At 38.3% G+C, this 25,411-nt stretch overlaps 1 protein-coding gene across 1 annotated transcript; it reads right to left on the bottom strand.

Annotated features, from left to right (window-relative positions):
* Positions 1-1,798: 1,798 nt before the first annotated feature.
* On the bottom strand, positions 1,799-23,306 carry LOC135472966 (PGAP2-interacting protein-like). Its single transcript, XM_064752714.1, has 15 exons — positions 23,168-23,306; positions 19,364-19,676; positions 17,953-18,107; positions 17,539-17,719; positions 16,361-16,497; positions 14,574-14,810; positions 14,272-14,352; positions 13,487-13,566; positions 12,460-12,565; positions 11,518-11,653; positions 10,072-10,136; positions 9,599-9,740; positions 7,604-7,753; positions 5,406-5,561; positions 1,799-4,764 (listed from the first exon to the last, which is right to left on the bottom strand). The coding sequence occupies exons 1-15, from the start codon at positions 23,280-23,282 to the stop codon at positions 4,683-4,685; spliced, it is 2,136 nt and encodes a 711-aa protein (XP_064608784.1). The 5' UTR covers positions 23,283-23,306; the 3' UTR covers positions 1,799-4,682.
* Positions 23,307-25,411: the final 2,105 nt, after the last annotated feature.

The raw sequence follows: 25,411 nt of genomic DNA on the forward strand, positions 1-25,411 counted from the left end.
AGTTGACAAAAAATCGGCTAAAACCGCCGAAGTGCAGTTCGCACATTAGATAGAACAGTACAGTTCGTTTTCCGCTTGACGATCCGGAAACTGTAATGTTGGACGTAGGTTACACGAACAAGCCGGCAGTTTTAACGACTCTCATTGGCTGAGAGGCAACACACCCCCAGCATAAATTACAGGGTGTTAAAGATGAAGGATGCGATGGATTCCGCGATTTATACCAGCTTTACCATTTTCAGGATTTACGTGTATGGCGAGGAAATATCGCAAAATTTTGCAGCAGACACCACCAGATAGGAAAAAATGTGCTCTTTCAGCCGATTGTGTTATGTTTTTAAGTTTTCTTCTCCTTTAAATACGAATCATGTTTGGGGTGCATGATGTACATGGCGTGTAGACCTCCATGTACATACACTATCCATGGGATAACTTGTGCTAACGGCTGATGTGAAAAGTTATATGTATTTACAAACGTACATGTAAGTTATGGGTTGTCACAGTTCTCTCATTCTTTGTTTCCAAAAGCTTCGAAAACATTTACGAATTGTTGAGAACCATTTTCAAAGCGTTGAAACAGGGCAATTAATTCCAACGTCTTCAAATAGAGGGTCCGTTTTCACGAAGCACTCTAATCGTTACGTTCAGTTAACTGCTACGGCAACCAGTAGCATAGGCATTACGTCGTCATGGTAGTTGCTAGCTCTTAACGTTAAGAGAGCTTCGTGAAACTGAGCCCAACTGGAGAAAACGTACAAGGCTGTCTTGTACGTAAACCTGACATACGCAATTTCGCAATAGCTGTGACATCTCACAGTCAATGTCCATGGACATTAAAATATCTGTTTATTTATTTGACTGGTGTTATACGCCGTGCTCAAGAATATTTCACTTATACGACGGCGGCCAGCATTATGGTGGGAGGAAATCGGGCAGAGCCCGGGGGAAATCCATCTGCAGGTTGCTGGCAGACCTTCCCGCTTACGGCCAGGAAATTAAAATGCGATAATGATGTAGAAATTCCTGTTCACAAATCTGAACATTTTCTGTCCACACATAAAGTAAAACTGTGCTTTTATTTCAGAAAACATAGCTTAACACATTGAAAGTTTACAAGTGGTCTTGACTATAGCCAATTAAAAATACAATCAAAGTTTTTTTGATTAATGGATAAACGTGTTATTGCATTTTACCGTCGTCAAGATATCCTCTATATCCTGTTTTCAAGAAAATTTTCTTTTGCTCAAATACAAGTCGCATGATGTGTTACTACTTTCATTCTGTTTACTAAATACTATCACAAAGCATTTATTTGATTGTCACGCCCAATGCACAAAGCTAAAAATTTACAAATAAAGTGATAGTAAATACAGTTCAATATTAATTCATTCACAAGTAGATGGCACCCTGAAAGCGCAAACATCCACCTCAGCAAAATGTACAAATTCCTTTGAACACGATGGACAAAAAGATTCTCTGATTTCTTAATAGCGAAGAATTGACTAACACATTCCTCGATCCTAATGAATTGTTCCTTAGCCCAAAGCCAACCTGGGCACAAAATTTCATCCAAATCAGTTTATAACCTGTACTGTGAAGTTGCTGACGACACACAAATAAAAGCCAGGAGATACCCCAACTCCTATGACAGAGATAATAACTCATATGACCCCTTCCCTTCAACCAATACTCTATAATCCTGACTAGATATGAATCAAGTAATGAGAACAACTTAAATACCTCCTATAGCAGCACTTCTGACTTTAGCCTACCTGTACAGCTCCCGCAGCCATTGGGGTAAGAAACACAGTAATTGTAGGTACACCTCTGACCTCAGAGGTCACAACTCAAAAGTAAGTATTTGTAGCCGAACCAAGCAAGATACCGAATTTGCTCAAAAGTGAAAAACAATATTGGCTGACAATACAAACGGTACAGTGGTTCTGGTTACATCTGTCCGACGAGGTCAAAGGAGGTTAAATATACATGTATGCATTTGTAACCAAAGATACTGAAACAAAACATGATACAGACTTTGCTATGAGATACAAAAATGTTCCTGAATACTGGTACGTTTGAGATTACATCTGACCTCCAACATATGGAGTCTCTTATCCTTCTTTCCTTTGCCGGGTATGCCTTCCAATAACCATCCGCTGAATAGATTTATTTCTTTATTTATTTGATTTGTTTTTTTTACGCCATCCTCACTCGACCACGGAGGCCTCAATCCACATCCCCGCTCATTTGAATGTGTGAACCTATAACAGAGGCTACATAGAGGCATGTAATAATGCAATTCTGTATTTGACTTAAACATTGATCCAACAAAGGCAAGAAGGGGCAAATAAAGGTTATAAAATATTCCTCAAGGTGAAGAAACTTATATTTTTCAAGTAGGATATCATCCTTTAAACACCTTTCTAAAGATCAACCCTCAAAATCGAGCAAAATAAAAGACAGTCAGGGACAAAATTTTAGGTCTAGTACAGAAATGAAACAACCCGAAGCATGTGATACTTTTTTCCCTGGCAAACTACAAGGAAGCTGCAGTTGGAAGAGTAGGAAGCACTGGTTTGTGAGAGATTTCTCTAAACCCAACATTTAATAGGCCTACTGGATAATACTTGAAGTAACAATAATACTTGTAGCTTTCACATGGAAACAGGCAAAAAAAAAAAATAAAAACCACTTGATGAAGCTAGCAGTTAAAAGACAGTGCTCATCTTTGGTAAAATTTTACCAGAATCCAATCAGTTTCCCATAACTGGTCATGCAGGAATCCATATAAAGCCATTTTTGAATTCCTTCAAAGCCATTTTGAATTATTGGTTTTAAGGATACATGAAGAGGTATTATAAAGTGAAGAGTATGGTTTTAAGGAAAATGAAGAAAAATAAGCCTAAAAAAGGAGAATACATTTTATACATACTTATACTGGGATTTTACATACTGGGAATATTCAGAAATGAAGTCATCGATAAAATACTGGGAAAGTGGGACCCAATTCAGGCTCTACCCCCACCCTTCCCCACAAACAAAGTTCTTTAGACAACTATTACCCTTGACGTCACCATTGCAGGCTACTTAATTTCGAGACTAACCACTGGGGTCTAAGGAATGTAGTTTACAGGCATTTTAGGGGCCTCTGTGGCTCAGTTAGTTAGTGCGCTAGTGCAGCGTAAGGACCCAGGAGTCTCTCACCAATGCGGTCACGGCGAGTTCAAGTCCAGCTCATTCTGGCTTCCTCTCCAACTGTACGTGGGAAGATCTGCAGCAACCTGCGGATGGTCATGGGTTTCCCCCGGGCTCTGCTCGGTTTCCTCCCACCATAATGCTGGCCGCCTTGGTATAAGTGAAATATTCTTGAGTACGGCGTAAAACACCAATCAAATAAATAAATAAATAAATATAGCAATTTTACATCCCAAGAAGAAGGCTGAGAAGCTTTTTAACACTTTCACATGTTAGACCACATCCTGAACTCCATATTAAGAAATAAAACCGTTTCATGTATCCTTTAATCCTTACTCTCAAGGCAAATATTTGATAAAATGCATCGACTGTCTCAGAGATCAATACTTAATTCTTCTTACAAATACAATCCTTTGTGACAGCTTAGAAAATCATTTTTTTGGTGGTTTCTTTATGGGAATGCAAACGGACACATGTAACTATCAAGTGCTGTGTAATAAAAGCTTGCTATTACATGCTTCTATGTGCTCCTACATGTGCTTAAGGGTTTTTGGCCAATTATTTCCATTATAAATGAGTATTAAATAACCTCCATGTTTTGGCACTATATTAAAAGCATGGACATTACAGACATGTTTGTATCACACAGCAAATGGCAAGCAATATTCTTTAATATAATACTCAATATAGTATTTAAAACGTTCCTTGTTCCTGGGACTATATTAAAAGCACGGACATTACAGACATGTTTGTATCACACAGCAAATGGCAAGCAATATTAAAGAAACACCGTCCATCTGACACCTTAAAAGTGAACAAGGCTGTTAATTTTCATAAAAATTGTTATCAATATGCATCACTTGTGACCCTAGTTTCTCAACCTTTTCTTATTTGAACAAGCAACTTTCAGTGCAATTTAAACACATTTACAGTTCGATTTTTGAGACAAAACTAAATTGGTTGGATTGGACTATTTCAGAGCTTCTTAAGAAAGTGCAATTTTATCAATCATCAAATAATAATGCCTTCAGAATATGCTTGAATGAACACCTTGCAAACATGCGAAAAGGTTGAAAAATTACAGTATTGTATAAGATTGTGGAAGTTTTCTGTGTAATTCTAATATAAATGTTTAAAATTATCCAATGTAACTTTGTCTGGCAAATGTCCATCAAATTCTACATATGTTTTTACAACACTGCAATGTCATCAGTGGTGCCTCTTATTCAAGTTTACAAAAATGTTAATTTTGTCTGATGCTGTTTATTGTCAGATGAATGAGCCAGGTCAACAGGAAATCCAAGGAGAACAAGCCACAGTGTTTTGAGCAAATTATTGACCTTATGTATTTGTGAAGTTATTTCTCGCCAAAAGTAGGCTATAAACGATATGAATATACACAAAATTACAGAAAAGTACAGAAATATGTGGCACAACCATCACCATGTATTGACATGAAGCGAAACAAAAACCTTTGCAGTTCATCTCTAAGGTAAGAAATACTTTGGGGTGCTCATGTGATAGCCGTGTCTCCTGAAGTACCCATGACCTTCGTGATAAGACCCAAACCTAATACAGAAAAAAAAAAATGAAAATTAATAAGTTACTAATCAAATCTTGCTGAAATAACAATTTCACTGGAGAGCAGTGTTAACTTTAAAGGATCAGAATCATGAGCAGTTGAGTCACTTCTATGCTTCAAAAATTACTGAATTTCAACTAAAATTTGGTAAGTGCAAATGTACTTTCAGAAGCACATAAAGACCACAAAATGACACTTTTGATGCAAACATTTTGATAAGTTTTTCTGATAATAAAATTAATCAAACTTCACCAAAAAATAAGCTGAATGTATCAGGATCAAGCCAAATTTGTCCATTGAGAAATGCCAAACTTTGGGTGAAATACTGTAATTATGTACATGGGTATCTGTACTGTTTATATTAATGCAGAATCTATCACAATAATCATAACAATATTTCTATTACTGAGCAGCTATTGTCCTGGACTCCAAAACAGAATTATTGACATTAACAAGCCACAACTGTTTGTTTTATACAAATGATAAATGGAAGAAAGGCCTGTGAGAACTCCAGTAGTAGGCAACAGGGTACATGTATCTTAATTTTATGAATTAATCAAGAGCCTGATAAAACTTGGTATAGGCTTAAACTGAAAGGCCTCATGATCAAGGAAAGCACATGACTTACTTTTTGGTGAACTTCTGTTGTTTGGGAACCTGTTTGGGATCGGTGATGATTCGATCGTGATCTTTGTAATCAGAGAGGTCTTCTGGGATACGAAACTTAGCCATCTGTACCTCGGTGTCGCTCAAGCCTGCGTGTGAAATACGGGCGTAGCCAAGTCTGCAAAGGAACAGTGCATAGTACGTGTTCATCATAAAATTGTTACACATGAAGTGGACACCATGACATGTCAGCCTTAACACGGGGAATCTTTTCCACATATGCCAATATTACCGTAAATACACCTGTATACTTCGCACTTTTCCCGGGCGTAGCCAAGTCTGCAAAGGAACAGTGCATAGTATGTGTTCATCATAAAATTGTTACACATGAAGTGGACACCATGACATGTCAGCCTTAACACAGGGAATCTTTTCCACTTATGTCAATATTACCGTAAATACACCTGTATACTTCGCACTTTTCCCGGGCGTAGCCAAGTCTGCAAAGGAACAGTGCATAGTATGTGTTCATCATAAAATTGTTACACATGAAGTGGACACCATGACATGTCAGCCTTAACACAGGGAATCTTTTCCACTTATGTCAATATTACCGTAAATACACCTGTATACTTCGCACTTTTCCCGGGCATAGCCAAGTCTGCAAAGGAACAGTGCATAGTACGTGTTCATCATAAAATTGTTACACATGAAGTGGACACCATGACATGTCAGCCTTAACACAGGGAATCTTTTCCACTTATGTCAATATTACCGTAAATACATCTGTATACTTCGCACTTTTCCCCTCAAGAATTAAGAATCAAAACTGGCTGCTGATAACTGCCATGAGTGCTCAGAAAATGTGTGGGAAAGTAAACATGGCTACCCGGTACTTGCCAGCATGTATTCAATAAAAATGTTCAAAACAAACAACAAAAGAAATTAATTCATAATATATAAGAGAGATTTTTAAGAAAGCAAAAATGAAGTTTTGTAAGATCGAATCTGGAGAATAAATATTAAAATCAAAACAAGGTCACATCAACGCCACATGTACATGTAGGTCATGTGTTAATTTGCACAAGCACATGGTTTCGGGCTGAACTCCCATTAATGGTTCTTCAGGTTGCTCAGCGGCAAATTGTCCGTTCCAAATCCTTCAAAGTCTCGAGTCCTTGTCATCAAACATTTTTAAGTTTTGGTTGAGCCAATTATTTTTAATAGAGGAGCCACTAGCTTTGGAAGCTCTTGTAAGGATACAGCAAACCCTCACCCGATCGATGCGGCCAATATCTTAAGTTGCATAGCCAATTTACCAGCCACTTGCACATTGGTACAAGAGGTCTAACAAGTAAATTGCAATATCTCTAAATAGAACAGAACTCAGACAATACATGTATTTACATGACATATACACAGGTATGGCTTTATAATGCAACTTGGTAGGTCTAACACTGCTACTTGACCACGTGTTGGCAGGTGTCAAAACCTGCTGGCGCACAGCACATTGTATCAGCTGATTATGGCTGACTACAACCGATAAGAGATCCCACACTGTGTAAGCAGCCTTTTGTAAGCATGTTATTATGAGGACATACACCGAGTGAGTGAGTGATGGGGGTGCGTCAAATACACAGGTACAGACATTTTTTCCAGAATACTTATGGCCAAGTTTACCCAGAGAACTATACGCGAATGCAAAGTATGCTCGTGCATTTACGGTACTTTTCATAGTATATTATTTCCATCTCCTCAAATCTTCTGATTATCAAGTATGCCGGGAAAGCACAAAGTGTTTGTTATGAATATGGTTTAAACCCTTATTTCTGATATAACATCATTCTATTTATTTATCTGAATGGTGTTGCTTGAAGAATACTTCACTTATATGATGGCCGCCACAGTCATAGTACAAGGAAACTGGAAAGAGCCTGGTGGAAGTCTACGACCATCAGCATGTTGCTGACAGACCTTCCCACGTACAACCGGAAAGGAAGCCAGTAAGAGCTGGACTTGAACTCACAAAGTATAGCAATGAACAACAATCAAATAAATAAAAAATAAGTATCACAACCACTTCAGTAGCCTTGGGAGACAGTTTAACAGCACAGAGTCTCAATGGCTGACTACTTCAGTTTGGCAGTATGATGGACAGACTCAGTGGACATGAGATGTTAATTCAGTTAATCCCTTGGTTCACACAGATTAGCCACTGACCTGATGAGTTTCTTGTACATGATGTACTCACACCACCGGTCCATGTCCCCGCCATCAATATCCTTGACCCCGCCTTCTTCTATCAGCTGCCTGTAGTTACTGGTGTGGGGTGAGGATGTCATGTATCCCAGGAAAACAGCTGACCTGGGGCTGAAGACAGAAAACAATACCACACCTTCTGTACTTCTTTAACTGTTCAAAGAACTAGAAGTTGAACTGTGCAAAATCTTAGTTCTTTTACCCATGGCCTATGACATTTCTGGTTCACATATACATACCTGTAAATATTCAGCCATCAGCTGGTAAGTGACTGTTAAGAGACAATACCTAATGACTCTTTCATCCATTTAAGTAACTGCTCCTTACATCAGTGTACCCCAATTTCAAACTCACTAGTCTGCTAGCAATAAACATGTTCAATAACCATGGTCATGTATTCAGTGAAGGAAAGGTGGGTCATGGAGTCAGTGAAAGGATGGAAAGGTGACAGATTCAGTGAAAGGAGTGAGTGAGTCACATATTCAGCGAATGGATGGATGGGTCATGTATTCAGTGAAATGATGAGTGCATCATAGATTCAGTGAAAGGATGGGTGGGTAATGGATTCAATGAAAGGATGGGCAAGCCATGTTTTCAATGAACGGTTGGATGGATTCCACAGATTCAGTGAAAGGATGGATGGGTCAATCAGGGATTCAAACAAAGGATGAGTTATTCATATGATTGGTGTTTTACACTGTAATCAAGAACATTTCACTTATATGACGCCAAATAGCATTATGGTGGGAGGAATCCAGGCAGAGACCGGGGAAAATTCACAACCATTCACAGGTTGCTGGCAAGGATGGATGTAGTCATGGATTCAGTTAAAGGATGGACGTAGTCATGGATTCAGTTGAAGCATGGATGGAGTCATGGATTCAGTTAAAGGATGGATGGAGTCATGGATTCAGTTAAAGGATGGATGGAATCATGGATTCAGTTGAAGGATGGATGGAACCATGGATTCAATGAAAAGGATGGGTGGAGTCATGGGTTCAGTGAAAGGATGGGTGGAGTCATGGATTCAGTGAAAGGATGGGTGGAGTCATGGATTCAATGTAAGATGAGAATGTACAATGGGTGGATGTGACCCCTCTAAGCAAAAGGCATTGTTTAATAGGGGCTGACAGAAACTAGGTGTGTCACAAATTAGCCCCCTTACCACTATGATTCTTATAAAATGCTGGGTATTGACTTGGCAAAGTATACATGTATATTGTTACAGGTAGTACAAAGATTGTAAGATTATGACAAAGTTTAAGTCAGATTTAGTCTAATTCAATTCTAAATGAATTTCAAATTGAATTTTGAGTTGAAATCTATGTTCAGGAATGATACTAAGTCAGACTCTATTAGTCTAATCTCTTAGTATCATTCCTGAAGGTAAATCTGAACAGAACACTAATTCTGAATTTTGTCACAAAAGACAATTCTTAGTATTAAAATAAAAATTCCTGAGGTAAGTCAAAATTTTAATACAGTACACTGTTTCAAATTTAAGACTAAAATACCATATGTCTGGGCCAGGGTTTACCGTTGTCAGATAAAATTATCTGCTAATTAAAAAACCCATTTATCAGTATGAACCAAAACTTTTGTTTTTTATTTGGAATTAGGACTTTGCAGATATCAACAGGATGGCAATTAATTTTATTAATTTGCTTTTGACAGTGTCAGTAAATCATTTTAAGTATTGGACAAGACAATTTCCCATCATGCATCACACAATTCTGGGTGGACTTAAAATATTTATTTACTGTGTCACCATTCATGCTTTTTTCTGAGGATGCCACAGTCTCTATTGTTTTTATATGGTGTATATGACAGTTGCACACTTGTAGTTTTCAAAATGAGCTTTTCTGGTATAAAATGGACAAAAACTGCCACCACCCTTTGGACATTCAAATTTCAAAGTCAAAAGTTTGAAAGTTATGAAAATTTCTTTACACAAACCTTTGTTTCAGCTCCTTAGACAGAAATTTAGCTTGTAGTTTCCTGTCCAGTTTGTCTCGGTCATTGCCCATGTGAGTAACCACGAAGTCCACCAAACTCCCGCTAAAGTTCACAGTGGCTGTTATAGCAGGTGCAAGCTCTCCTGTGGTGGAGGGTGAAAAAGTCCAAAAACATGACAAAATGACAATCTAATTTGCAACAATGTCTAGCAAATCTAGTATCATAAGGTACAGTCCAGACAAAATCAGAAATAGTACGAGCAGCTGGTTAAAATTTAATATTAAAATTCATGTATCTGATACATAAATGAATTGTCTGTCAGATTTGTATCCATGTCTAGCATATATAGTATTATCAAAAACAAAAACACCAGAAGAACATAAACAACTGATTAAAATTGAATATCAAATTATACAATTAAACATTTACATATATGTATAAATAAATGAAATGTCTAATAGTCTGCAACTTACCTTTTGGTGACGGTAATAAATGATGTGTTGATTTCACTATTGGATATTTTGACATAATCAAATTTCTGAAAATTCAACAGTGAGGATAATCTTAATCACACCCAAATAAAACAAATGTTTTCACCTGAGTAAATAAATTCTGCAATGATGTATGTGGAGATATTTGTCTTACCTCATTGTATTTCACCTGAAGTCCTGTCCATGAAATGCACTTTGAGATGCAAATGAAACATGGCATAAAAAATATTTTCCGAATATATTAAGAAATTAATCGAACTTAACAAAAAAAAAAACACCCTTACTAAACAGCCCAATAAGGTGGGTGAATCAATCAGAATAAAAAAAACATGTCACTTGAAAAAGGCTTAACTTTAGATGAAATACAACAATTTATTTGTTGTTTTGCGTGATGTAATTCTTAAGCCGAAGAGTTAAAAAAGAACGACACATACAAATATACAACAGCATTTTAGGAAATAAGAAATTCTTTTGAGCTGGTATTGTAGTTCATAAGGATTCAGATCTGAACCCATGACCAGACTATGGCCACAATATGACAGGAGTCAGATCTGAACCCATGACCAGACTATGGCCGTAATATGACAGAAATGAGATCTGAACCCATGACCAGACCATGGCTGCAATATGGCAGGAGTCAGATCTGAACCCATGATCTGACCATGGCCGCAATATGACAGAAATCAGATCTGTACCCATGACCAGACCATGGCCACAATATGACAGGAGTCAGATCTGAACCCATGAACTGACCATGGCCGCAATATGACAGGAGTCAGATCTGAACCCATGACCAGACCATGGCCACAACATGACAGGAGTCAGATCTGAACCCATGACCAGACCATGGTCACAACATGACAGGAGTCAGATCTGAATCCATGACCAGACCATGGCCACAACATGACAGGAGTCAGATCTGAGCCCATGACCAGACCATGGTCGAAATAGGACAGGGTCAGATCTGAACCCATGACCAGACCATGGCCACAACATGACAGGAGTCAGATCTGAACCCATGACCAGACCATGGCCACAATATGACAGGAGTCAGATCTGAACCCATGGTCAGACCATGGCCAAAACATGACAGGGGTCAGATCTGAACCCATGACCAGACCATGGCCACTCCCTCAACCATGAGTAGCATACACATGTACATGTATTCATATACACATGCAGCACAATGAATGGACAATCTATTTTCAGTCAATTGGAGCTTACTTGTGTTTACTGTATTTGTATTCATGGACACATGAAGTACATACATAAAGGGAATGGATGGCATTTATTCTATTCATTGCCATTTTTCACATATCACGACAACCAGCTTTTATGTAAAGCATCATTGGAACCAATGATTAAGGGCTTAATGGTTTTCATTGAACAAAGCAAAACTTCAATGATGGAAAACCAATTCAAACTTACCCCCAGGTATGGTCCTTTGTAGATGGGCCAAAGTCCACATACATACCCAGCTTTTCCCCAAGCCACATTCCCAGGTCATTGTTCCCCAGGAACGGTTTGGAGGCATCACTCTCCAGCAGGGTAATAAAGTCTGCACCTGTGTTAACCAAAACTCAACCATGGATTCCACGTAATACATACAAATACAACAAAAAACATAATATAAAAAAACAAGAAAAAGATGGAAAAGTTGCATTGTATGTAATCTTCTATAACCATTTGTCATCTTTTCTAATCTTTTGCTGTATTATGCCTTAGATATGTTACACAGCTGCTGTTTGATGCCTAAGCTATGTTACACAGCTGCTGTGTTATGCCTTAGAAATGCAGCGCTGCTGCTTGATGCCTTAGCTATGTTACACAGCTGCTATGTTATATCTTACCTATGTTATACAACTGCTGTTTGATGCCTTAGCTATGAAGCACAGCTGCTGTTTGATGCCTTAGCTATGTTACACAGCTGCTGTGTTATGTTTTAGCTATGTTACACAGCTGCTGTGTTATGTTTTAGCTATGTTACACAGCTGCTGTGTTATGTTTTAGCTATGTTACACAGCTGCTGTTTTATGTTTTAGCTATGTTACACAGCTGCTGCGTTATGTCTTAGCTATGTTACACAGCTGCCGTTTGATGCCTTAGCTATGAACCACAGCGGCCGTTTGATGCCTTAGCCATGTTACACAGCTGCTGTGTTATGTTTTAGCTATGTTACACAGCTGCTGTGTTATATTTTAGCTATGTTACACAGCTGCTGTGTTATGTTTTAGCTATGTTACACAGCTGCTGTGTTATGCCTTAGCTATATTACACAGCCACTTTGTTACGCTTAAGCTGTGCTACACAGCTGTTGTGTCATGAAGTAGCCGTGTTACGTATATATGTGGAAGGTTTTATGTATAGTACCTGTGTTATTGAGCATCTTGGCTGATCTCTCCAGACTTGGCCAGCCTTTGTTGTCATAACCAAAATGATAGGTCCAAATAGCTGCAACAAACTCCTTGGGTTCACTCTGCAAACAATGAGATTATTTAATTTCACTGATATTTAAACCATACAAACGATTATTTCAGCTATACAGTGAAGGTTTATGGCAGATGAAATATTGGGCAGAGTAAATCACTGCACTGCTAGGTATCCAACCCATCTCCACAGGTAAAACTTAGGCCAAACAAGTGGATCTAAACCTGTCTACCGCAGATTTGGGGACAGCTTTATGTACACTGTTCAAAATTTTATCACGGCACAAGGCAGAAACACTGCATCACAAAAACATGCCAAAAGGCACAAGGTCATCCTACCAACATGACTAAATTACTTCAAGACATATTTATTTTGTGTTTATCGTCCCTAGGTTTTCTTTAATGTTTTACAAAGTCTCTTAGATCAAAACTCCTTGAAGCAATACAATGAACCATGTTCAAATCCAGGTTTAGTGGCTCAAATGCTCTGTTTATACAATAATTCTTGAGGAGCAGTACTTTCTTCAGAGTTTAGCTTATTATTCATAAACATTATGCCTCATGGATTCATATGCAGAAGAGAGTGGCGTGCTCTTCCTGTCAAGTGGTCCCCATGGACTAGTGGTTAGCATGCTAGCACAACACAATGCTCCAGGAGCCCCACACTAATCCAGTCGCTCTCTGGTCAACTCCAGTTCTTGATGGCTTCCTCTCTGGTCATATGTAGAAAGGACTGTCAGCAGCCTACGGATGGTAGAGAGTTTTCCATAGGCTCTGCCCTGTTTCCCCTCACCATAATGCTGGTCGTCATCATATAAGTGAAATATTCGTGTGAGTATGAGTACTGTGTAAAACACCAATAAGATAAATAAATAAATCTTTTGTTGTTCCTGCTGTAAATCAATGCTCATGGTATACAACCCTTGGCATTTACTGTCCATCTAATAGGGTAAAAAGAGTCTAAAGCTTACCTTCTCACGGTGATGAACAAATTCTGGGTTATGGCGATATATAAACCCAGACAGTCCAATCACTGCTGTCAATATCACAACTGAAATAAACAAAAAAATTGTTGGAAGTTGTCTGATTTTAAAACATTTTAAAATGAACAATCGAACATTTGAGAGTACACCTAACATAAATGATAGAAAAAATACACTGCAAGGTGTATGTTATTATTCGAGGGTCTATGTGGGTGAGGTGGTGCGCAATGATGCGTCAGCCTCTCCCTGAAGCCATCGATGTGAGTCAAGTCCAGCTCATGCTGGCTTCCTCTGCGTCCGTACGTGGGAAGGTCCACTTCCAACCTGCTGATGGTCATGGGTTTCCACTGGTCTTTGCCCAGTTTCCTCCCACCGTAATGCTGGCTGCCATCTTAGTGAAATGAAATAAGTGAAATATTCTTGAGTACAGTCTAAAACACCAATCAAGTAAATAAATAAATATGTTATAATCCAATCAGTTCTAACACTGTGTTCATTTCATAGCATGATAAAAATGTCTATTTATTTATTTATTTATTTGATTGGTGTTTTACGCTGCACTCAAGAATATTTCACTTATATGACGGCGGCCAGCATTATTGTAGGAGTCCAGCCGAAACCTACGACCATCTGCAGGTTGCTGACAGACTTTCCCACGTACGGCCAGAGAGGAATAAAAATGTCTATTATCATCTGGCATCTGATAAAATATTAAGCCAGGTAGAGGAAAATGACTTATGTATTTTACAAATTAAAGTTTTGCATGATCTTACCCCTTTCTATAGTTTTTGCTGCCTGTTTGAAGATTTCGCTTTGACATTCAGTAAACAAACGGAACTCATCTTTGTTTCTACCTGTTTGAAGAGAAAGAGAAGAATACGTGAAAACTTTACATGGTGACAACAGCATGTTTTTCTCATTTCCTCCATTTAAACCAACATTTGCATAGAGTGACATAAAAACACAACTAATTTAAATAATAGCAAACCTTGATTTAATTTTTAACCCAGAATTTTTTTTTCTCACTTTGAAATTTAAGTTTGCAACTTTTAAATGGTAATCTTGTTTCTCTCACCTGAAAGTAAACCCAGAAATATGAATACGCATACACATATAATCAGGTAGTCTGTATGTTCTCGCGTGTACACCCCTCCAGGGACGAAGTTATACGCCACCGTCCAAACGAAGAAAAATATTTCCACCAGGTAGATTACCATGGCAACAAACAGCGTTCTGGCTGGAGGACACAGTGTCAAATTCTCTGTTATCTCTGGCCACAGAGAGAAAGTGACAACTGCTAATATTAGACCACCTAAATAAATAGACAGTTAATAGATGTACACATATATCAACATTTATCCATGATACTATTCGGTATTTTCATAATACATAGGTTACTTCCCTTATCAGGGAATTACCTCCCTTGACAGTAGGCATCTGTCTTCTATTTCACTACTAAAGCATATGGGACTATGGAAAATATTGCTGTTTACTTTGTCAATTTCAAAATGCACAGAAACAAGTTGCACTTATTCAAAAGTAGTTAACGTTTACAAGAAATTTCACAGGTGAAATGTTCACAGTTAAATGTCCACTGTGGTTTCTTAAATTCCGTCAGACTGGTACTTTCAAATGTTAACAGCACTGGAAGATTGAACAGATACCCACCATGAAGGGAGGTAAATCCATGAAAAAGGAAGTAACCTATGTATTATGAATATGGAATAAGCAGTACAGTTAGTACAATATAAAGGTAGTGACAGATGTCTTCCACATGTGTATTATTCCAATATAAACAAATGGAACTGGGAAGAGAAGAGCGAAGCCAGCTTACAAGACATTCAAGCGCCATCTCATTAGTATATTCAGAGTAGTGGATTTATATAGCCTTCCTTCACGATTCGATGTAGAGATCTTGTAATTTTCATTTTGGAGGTATTTATATACCTGATAATTACCCCTCTATATTATACATATTTTCTCTCAACGTTTGTCTTTTCAGAAATTACACCATCGTTGATCTTGCTCCGAACTAGGCAAGGTGAACATATACCGCAAGTCTTCTTGGGGCTACCTTAGTGCCCATACCCTCTCCTCCCCCATTCAGTCTGCTCCTCAAACCTCTGCCCTCATTCGGCCAGACAAGTTCCATCTGTCCCCCAACAGAGTTCTTTTTAAACAGGGATTGTCACTGACCACTTAATTTCTGGACTGACCACTTAAGGCCTTATGAAAACTGTACTTTGAAGCCATTTTTACCTCACAAAGTGAAAGCTGAAAACTTTGTTTGTACTGTTATATGTTATTACACATGATAATCTGTACATTAAGAAATAAAACCAAAGCGTCTCATGTAAACTCATTAAACTGATTTCACCTAAAGATTGGTTTGTATAATGCATTTTTAGAAGCACGCATGGGCCTTAAAATGATACTCTCCGGCCGTACGTGGGAAGGTCTTTCAGCAACCTGCGGATGGTTATGGGTTTCCCCCAGGCTCTGCCTGGTTTCCTCCCACCATAATACTGGCCGCCATCGTATAAGTGAAATATTCTTGAGTATGGCATAAAACACCAATCAAATAAATAAATAAATAAAATGATACTGCTCATGCCAACACTTGGCTCATAAGAATCAAAGTTCCCCAAAAATCTTAAGTGGCTCTTTAAGGTGGATGAATACATCAGAATTAAGGAAAATGTGTCACTTGAAAAGTGCTAGGCTGTAGATGAAATACAGTATGCCACTTTTTTATATCCATGAATAAAAGTCCAGTCCCTCGTAAATAGTATGAATAGGTAGAACACAGACATGCTTTTGGCAAGTTCCTTAAATAATCCTGTTTTCATACCTTAAACTCACCTGTAAAACCTTGCCAGGTGGGCAAATAATAAAGAGCACACAGGCTGCATGTCCCTAAGAGCCACCAGGTGAGATAACGAGATACACCTGTCCAGGACAGTAGAATACCTAAGGTGACCATCACTAAAACAAGTCCTCTGTAATAAAAGTGAATACAAATATTTCTAATACATGTAATTTACAAGTCCTCTTGAACAGAAGACAACACAGGTAATTTACAAGTCCACTTGAATAGAAGACAGCACAGGTAATTTACAAGTCCACTTGAATAGAAGACAGCACAAGTAATTCTGAGTATTGTAATTCTTCAATTTTTCGCATTTTTGAAAGATGTTTATTCAAGCATGTTCTGAAGGCATTAATCTGGGCAGCGATGGTAAAATACTGTTTGAAGCCCTCAACTTTTGGCTCCAAAATCAAATTAAAAATGTGCAAAACTGTGCTGAAGGTTGCTCTGTTATATCAAAGAAGGTTGAGGAATTAGGGTAAATACATGTATTGTTATTGTTGTATCCTTTGAGTTGGAATTCATGTTCATGATGTGTAAATGATGTGTAAAGCTGCTCATTTTCCCTGAGTGTGTGTCCTACTAGTGTTAGAAAGGTGATTTGAGGTTTGACAGCTTTGACAATCTCCTACTGCAGAAATGTAAGTATCAGCATTAAAACTAGTATTTTAAGATATTTATTTCCCTATAAAACTGCATTTTGATACAAATTTTAAGACATTTACAATAACTGGTACTCCAAATCTTTAATCTCTTCAAGCTCTAAAGCACTTTTTCAGTGGAATTTATGCATATAATTGTTATTAAAATGACACTAAAATGATTTTTTTGTGACCCTAAAGATGCAAGTTTCTAAAAAACGGTGCAAATTTTTTCATTACCCCTTTAATGCTCTCAGAATGTTCTAAAGCACTGATTACAGAGGCAGTTGAAAAGGTTGGAGAATTAGGTTAATCTTTAATTTCTTTCTGATGAAATTCACCTGCTGCCTAGTGGTAGACTAGTCAGGTGTGTTAGGTACCTGGTTATCAAGATTTTCTCAATCCATACACCTGTTGACAACCTAACACTCATGCTATGTCAAGCCCATTCAATAAATATCATATCAATCCAAGGAAAAGTTAATAAATTTATGAGATGTAAACCAATTCAACAAGTTGGTTTAACTTACCCCCATGGGTTGCCACTGGGTCCAGGGTCAGGGTATCCTCTTACCACCCAGCGTGTGATTAGCGACACCTCCCCAAAACACCAGTGAGTGAGGTAAAGCAGGCTTCCAAATCCCAGCCCTGTAGCCAGCCAGTTAGGACGCGTTACACCTGGTAGTGGGATTTGGATAGGAACTGGACGGTCTGAAATGACAAATAGGTCAATTATTTTATTACATTAAAGCTATACTCAAAAAAGAGATTCTTGTCTTGAATTGTAATGAATTTCTAAGACAACAAAATGCAAGTTTAGCTTTTTTTAACGGGGTTTACAATATTTCCTGCCAGACAAGGACCCACATAAATTATTTTACTTATAAATATTGGACATCATCAAGAGTGGTAATTCAGTGCAATGAAATCTAATCTATATGTACCCGATAAAATTTTACTAAAAGTAGCAACAGCTCCAATAGCGATGACAGCTGAGTTAGCTGGGACACTCCACCAGGTGGGTACAAATGATGTGAACCAAATCCTACTGCATATGAACACCTGTAATCCCAGGATCAGGCCCCAGAAACTCTTATACCTGAGGAACATAAACGTGACAAGGAACAAAAATCAGCAGATTCATGGTGGTATGAAACACTTTAACTTGTAAAATATAGCTGAAATTGACGACACTGATTCTTTATCTTAATTTGTCCACTCTTGACTAGCTTGAACATTTAAGTTAAATGTTATGGAAATAATTTATTATTAATTATTTTGTTTAGGTGTCGAGGAAACCAGGAAAAGCTTGGAGTAAACCACTGGACCATGTTAGGTACCTGACAAGCACAAAAACCCAGAGGGAGCTTGGGTTCACTGGTTAAGGCTGCTGGTCTAAATTGATGCAGTCTAGCCGGCTTGGAAAAAAAACTGGAAAGGACTTCAGAAATCAAACATGGTAAGTGATCTAAAATTTTGCATAAAAAAGGGCATATTTAGCGGCAAATAATTGTTATAAAATATCAGTTTTGCAGCTGAAACTTACATATTTCAAGTAAGACATTATGCTACATTCCATACAAACCTCATAACACTGTTCTAAAATGTACAGAGCCCTTAGAATTAGGTAACGTGAGAAAAAGTCTTGGTCAAAACATTAGGTCATCTACCATTTTTATTTGTTCACATTTAGTTTAAATAATATTCTCATCACAAAATCGGGGGCCTCCATGGCTCAGTCGGTTAGCGCGCTAGCGCAGCGTAATGACCCAGGAGCCTCTCACCAATGTGGTCGCTGTGAGTTCAAGTCCAGCTCATGCTGGCTTCCTCTCCGGCCGTAAGTGAGAAGGTCTGTCAGCAACCTGCGGATGGTCGTGGGTTTCCCCCGGGCTCAGCCCGGTTTCCACCCACCATAATGCTGGCCGCCGTCGTATAAGTGAAATATTCTTAAGTACGGCGTAAAACACCAATCAAAAAAAAAAAAAAAAAAAATCATCACAAAATCTAATCTTGTATTAACAAAACCCCTATATATAAAATAGAATAATTTATGCACCCAAAGGGTATGGCAGCTAGACAGAAGGTATGGGAAACCGTGACAACATAAATGCATAATGTATAGATGCTTATATATAGAAAATTAAGATATCTGTCTGAATATTAATTGCAAAAACAATAGAATAATACGTATAATGTATAGAATAATACATATAATATATATATTATATGTGTATATTCCTTGACAGTTTAATTATGCCTTTATCTAGAACACATACATGACGTCAATGTCTAAAATGCCAAGAATCATTTACAGCAGCACTGTAAACAAGTAGACTAAACATGCATAATACTAACCTGACACTGTGATCAGAAGACCACAGAGTAGATGTGAGGACCAACATTGCAGACATATTGCCCGCTGCTAAAATGATCAATCTGGACAATGTTGTTTTAGCCTGAAATGATCCTAACGTTGCCAGGCTGAAGAGCCTTAAAACCGCAAGAACCCATTTGTTCTGTATCAGCCTTAAAACTCCAGGAATTCCCACGAGCAGAGGGCTAAACCACACAACAACAGCACATTCGTAGCCTGAGATCTCTAACTCATTGAGAGGATAAAACCAGACCATGGGACCCAGCCCTTGAAAGAGTGACCAAAAAATGAAACCTACAAAGTAAAAAAAAAACATTATTTATAATTGTAATTTTTCTCACATCAGAAACTTCAAACACAATCACAATGTGAACATAAGAGGGATATTTGAGCAGGACTTCTTCAAATAAAAGCAATGCCTTCATCCCCAACAATCACCGGTGATAGTACACTGTATTCGAGTACTAGTTGCTCAGTAAAATCAAGTTTTACTTAAAGAAATCATGCCCAAAATATTCCTCGTCAGGGACTGCCAAACTGCGTCCTGTTTTGCGCTGTAACCCTGGTGGTTGCCCCACTAGAACAAGTATTATGTGTTGGCAAATGGCTACGAGGATTGATCACAGGGCACAGGGTTAAATGTAGCACAGATATCAAACAAACTCTCCATATGCACAAGATTTATTTATTTATTTATTTGATTGGTGTTTTACGCCATACTCAAGAATATTTCACTTATACGACAGCGGCCAGCATTATGGTGGGAGGAAACTGGGCAGAGCCCGGGGGAAACCCAAGACCATCCGCACGTTGCTGGCAGACCTTCCCACTTACGACCAGAGAGGAAGCGAGCATGAGCTGGACTTGAACTCACAGCGACCATATTGGTGAGAGACTCCTGGGTCATAACACTGTGCTAGCGCGCTAACCAACTGAGTCACGGAGTATGCACAAGAACACAGGATAAAGGGACTAATGGCGAGTGCCTGCTTTCTATCAATTTTGTAATATGCCATTAGACGGCATTTTGTCAGCGATGTGTATCATGTTCGTGGGTTGTTGTAAAGACTATAGGTTAATGCCTTTGTTAGGTGCTGACCCCCTTCTCAGATGTTCACAGTGAAAAGCAGATTCTTTAAAAATATGACCTTCTTGAGTCCCTCTATCATGTGACAAAGTACTCACCTTTACAAAATCCCCATGTTTGCAATGTTATTTTCACTTAAATAGCCCTGGATGACTTTGTTCGCTCTATATTTGGCCTATCGTCACATATTCATGCGATGGTTCTATTCACCCCTGAAGGATGCATTGCAAAATTTTGGAAAACAGTCAATTACTAACATCTCTGCCCTGTCCAGTTACTACTTTACAGTGCCTAGGGTCCTAGGCTGCCAGACTGATAAAATCCTGGGCTGTCGATCATCCTAAACGTAAATATCCATTCAGATATATGTTGACAAGACAGGCCATGGAGGTTAGTAACTGACAGTTTTTCCGAAATTTTATGACGCATGTTCACAACGTTAACAATGTTGTGAAAATGAGCCTTGGGAGACTATGTTCGCTTCATATTTGGACTGCGCTCACATAGTCATGGATGGGTCTATTCCAACCACAGGCACTGTAAGTTATCTCCCTTTATTAGTCAGTCAAACACTAATCATATGGACAGGCAAGAAACACATTTGGCGAGAAATCACGAAACAGTAATAAAAGTATCTTTGTTTCTCAATTGTTATCGCACCTGCTTGCACTAGACATACATGTATATCTTTCCTAATCGCAGTCCATTAAACGGCTTGAATTTCGCATGAATATCACTTTTGAAGGAAATGTCCGAAATCTATCAACTCTATCCTTTACCCCAGCAATCTGCCATTTATAGCCTCTTCAGGAGATGACCGAGATTCGCGAACTGGAGTGTACGCGCATCATATTTGACACAGATACCAACCAGCTTTTTACGAGCATATTATAAATCCAAAGCAGAAGACACCATGGCAAATATTTATTTATCAGTTGAAAATATGGAGGTATAATTTTTTAATCCATGCTGACATAAAGATATCACATTTTAACTGCATTTTCATGTCTAGTTACATGAATTGATGTGCAAAGTAATTGTTGAAAAAGCCTGAAGACAACAGAAAAAAAGAAGGAATAATGGACTGATTGAAATTCCCATAGTAGCCCCTACTTTGTGGTCACATGTATGTAGCCATACTAAGTACATCCACAGTTCAATTAATTATCAGTCAAAACTGTGTAACTATTTTTATTGTGTCCTATTTCCCCATAGAGAAAATGAAACCTAAAAAATATGTCTATGGCAAACGTACAAATGTTCAACAAAAGTGAAACCCAGTGCACATACATAGGCAATCCTGCCTTTAGTCCTCTCAATAATTCTTCATCTAGTTTTTTTCTCCCACAAATGTGCTGTACTAAGGCCGATTCCACAAAACCATTTCTGACCGAAATCGAAAATTGAAATACCATCATAAAACTTGTTTTTCCACTTCAAAAATTAAAATTTTGTCACCCTCATCTGTATTAACTGAAGACAAATCTGTCCCAAATTCTACTTCCAGAACTAAAAACTAAGCATTGTAAAGAGTCAGAAATCAGCCACTGTTTAGCTATCAATATCATTAAAGCAATTCTCTTACCAGTTCGTGAATCACCATCAACTCCCAAAGGCGAGCTGAAGAGGCTATAAATGGCAGAGCACCAAGGTAAACGATGAAACTGATAGATTTTGGATGTTTCCTTTAAAGGTACAGCCTGAGGCCTTGGTCTAAGGGTGGTTTATATATACCGAAACGTGGGAACCACTGGCCACCCTTAGCCCGAGAGTTATGTGAGCCCGATTCCGGTATAATGCTTACAAAGAGCTACCCCCTTATTCAATTCCGATACAAGCATGCGAGATTTGTCCTGAATACACAGTATCATGGCTTTCTGTCTGTCAGAACTGACAGCCAGTTGATCAAAACATGGAGATGTGGTGAAAGGTGAACCACGCATGCGCTTCAAGCAACAACCCGATTTATTGGGTCACGATGTCCACATGGCACGTGAGCGTAAGTCACAAATGTGAATTATCTTGGATTTACCAGCCTTAATGGCATAAATCGGAACAGAGAATGCCTTGGGGAACATAATTTATTGGCGTTTTGCCCTGTAAATGTATGTATTGGTTCATTTGGCACGGAATTTTGTGGCACAGAGTTTCTGCGAGCTCAGCCTAAACCATATTAAAAGATCACAGCCAAGATGCTTGGCTATCAGGTGATATTCTTGTGGAATTCGAGCTGTTTAATGGAAGGGGATTTAAAAGAGATAAGTGTCTAATGTGAGTAGGTGCGATAACAATCAAGAAACAAAGGTTTTTTTTTATTGCTGTTTGGTGATTTCTTGCCCACAGTGTTTCACACCTGTCCATATATATATTAGTGTGTGACTTATTTATAAAGGGAGATAGCTTCCAGTTCTTATGATTCTTGCGAATTCAAACTGAGTTTCTAGAAATTTAGTTTGAATTCGTTGGAGTAGACTTGAAGATATAACACTGTATAATTTAAGTAATTATGCAAATTCTGCATCATCTGTACTTACTGGCCTTTCGCATACTCATAAGACTCACCATAGAGCTAATTGGCAGCATTAGTTTAATGTGTTCACTCTTACTTGTCTACCAACAACAACCGTCACCTTGAACAACAACGACATTTTCCTGCTTTAGTTCAAACCATATAAACTGCGTCTATATCCATTCTTACCAAGTACAGTTTCTGTCAAAATGGATGTTAAAGAGAACAAAGGTTTGTGATCTGCATTTTTCGAGTCACGAATCGAAGTCGACTCTGATTTTTTGTAAGGCTTGTTTTCGCGCATTTCTTTCAATTTCGTTTTCTAAGAGTCCTCTTTGCTCTGTAGGGACATTTCCGCCTCCGCGCAGAGAAGAGTAGCTGCAAAAGTTGGGCTTCTGCCGAGACGGTATCTGGGCCGGGGTGTCAATTATGAGCGATGTGCCTTCGTTTAGGTCAGGCTAATTTTAATTGTTGTTTTACGAGGAGAATAGATCTTTTTTTCTTTATCGGAAGACGGTATAAAATAAGATAGATCTGAAAATCATCAAATTTGTTAACTTGACATTTTGATTTTCCTGTTGAAGACACTTTAGAAACCAGGCAAGCTATAATTAGTTTACCTATTCTATAGTTTGAAGTTACAAGACACAAGGTAAACTTTCAACTCTTACAAGTTGAGTTTGTAACTTCTAACTAAAAATCTCTATTTACATATTCGTAAAGAAACATCAAGATCAGACAGATTAGGAACTTAAGGTGGATTTTCAGGTTTTATTCCATTCTTGACTTTTTTAGTTACTGTCAGATCGTTTGTAAAACACAAAGTAAAATTGGTGTCGCCTTAGGAGATTGCATACTCGTGCTAAAACTAGTCCCCGGTGATGAGAAATTTGTGAAAAGTTAAAGGAAATAACTTACTGGTATGGTATCAGTACAGAATCCTCACTGATTGAGTGACCCATGAGCCTCTCACCAATGCAGTCGCTGTGAGTTCAACTCCAGCGCATGCTGACTTCCTCTCCGGCCATACGTAAGAAGCTCTGTCAGCAACCTGCGGATGGTCTAGGTTTCTGCAGGATCTGATCAGTTTCCTCCCACCATAATGCTGGGTGCCATCGTATAAGTGAAATATTCTTGAGTACAGTGTAAAACACCAATCAAAAAAATAAATAAATCACTGATTGAGAGAGATTGTCAAGGACAGGTTATACCTAGCCTAAGCTGAATTGCATGTACCAAGTATTGTATATTCATTGAAGGATGACCAGTTGAAAGCTACTATAGAGTTTAACCATCATATCTCTACTATCTGCCAATCAGTGACAATTCTATATCCCATTCATGATGAGATAAACTCTTAATTTTTCTGCATTCAGTAGCAGGAGAACAGAAAATCTTGTCAAGATTTTACCCTCTATTTGAAAATTAGCATACCAGTATTTAAGTCTCATTTTTCCCATTTTGATTGTATTCTAGATTTATTATACATATATTGGCGATGAATTTGTAACGTTAAGGTGCTTGCCAAGTTTACCATGGTAACTTCCATCTTCACTGTATGTGACTGTATTCACTCCGGCATAAAATGGTCCACAGAAGTGCAGACTGGAAACAGACATGCACTTACCATAGATACGAACAGCCTCTTGACTTAAAAGCCACTTACAATCATCTGATTCAGGTCAGTCGTATGCCATAACACTTGATGAACATCTGTCACATTTTTATTATGGTTCCTTTTCTGGAAGCATCTCAGGTGACTTCTGTCATTTATTATTAACAGAATTGGACAGGACACCACTTTGTAGTAAAGGCCCAGCACAATGTTTATTTCATTTATTTGACACCACACTCAAGAAGTTTTCACTTATATGATGGTATTTAATTTGATAGGTGGAAGAAACCACTTATGATGAACTTTCACACTTGACATCATACACCATACTGGGGGAATGAGTGCTTGGGGTTTTACGTTATACTTAACAACTTTTCAGTCATCTGACAACGAAGAATCATTAGGTGTGTGTACATATAATGTATCTTCTTGTGGCAAGGCGAGTCCATACTGCCAAAGTGCTGCCTCCACTGAAGTATCATGCCAGAGACACCAGTCACATTATGCGAACACCAGGCCAACCAGTCCTGTTTTACTTTCTCTAACCCCTTAGTGCTGAGAGCCAAGCGAGGCAGCAATAAAGTAAGTTGGTATGACCTGATCAGGGTTTCATATCGGTGGGAGACGTGATCTACAACCAACTTTCCTTGTGTTGTTGACTGTTTACCGTCACCAAGAGTCCACAAGCAGCGAGAATGGGGGTAATCTACAAAATCTCTGTCTAAAGGCAGATTTGAATCTGCACCTAGTGTGCCCTAGTAGACTGCTAGTACACCTTATCAGTTTTGCACTTTTGTTCATCCCTTCAGACAATAATC

The sequence above is a fragment of the Liolophura sinensis genome, chromosome 8 (assembly GCF_032854445.1).
Source record: "Liolophura sinensis isolate JHLJ2023 chromosome 8, CUHK_Ljap_v2, whole genome shotgun sequence".
NCBI classification, from domain to species: Eukaryota; Metazoa; Mollusca; class Polyplacophora; order Chitonida; family Chitonidae; genus Liolophura; species Liolophura sinensis.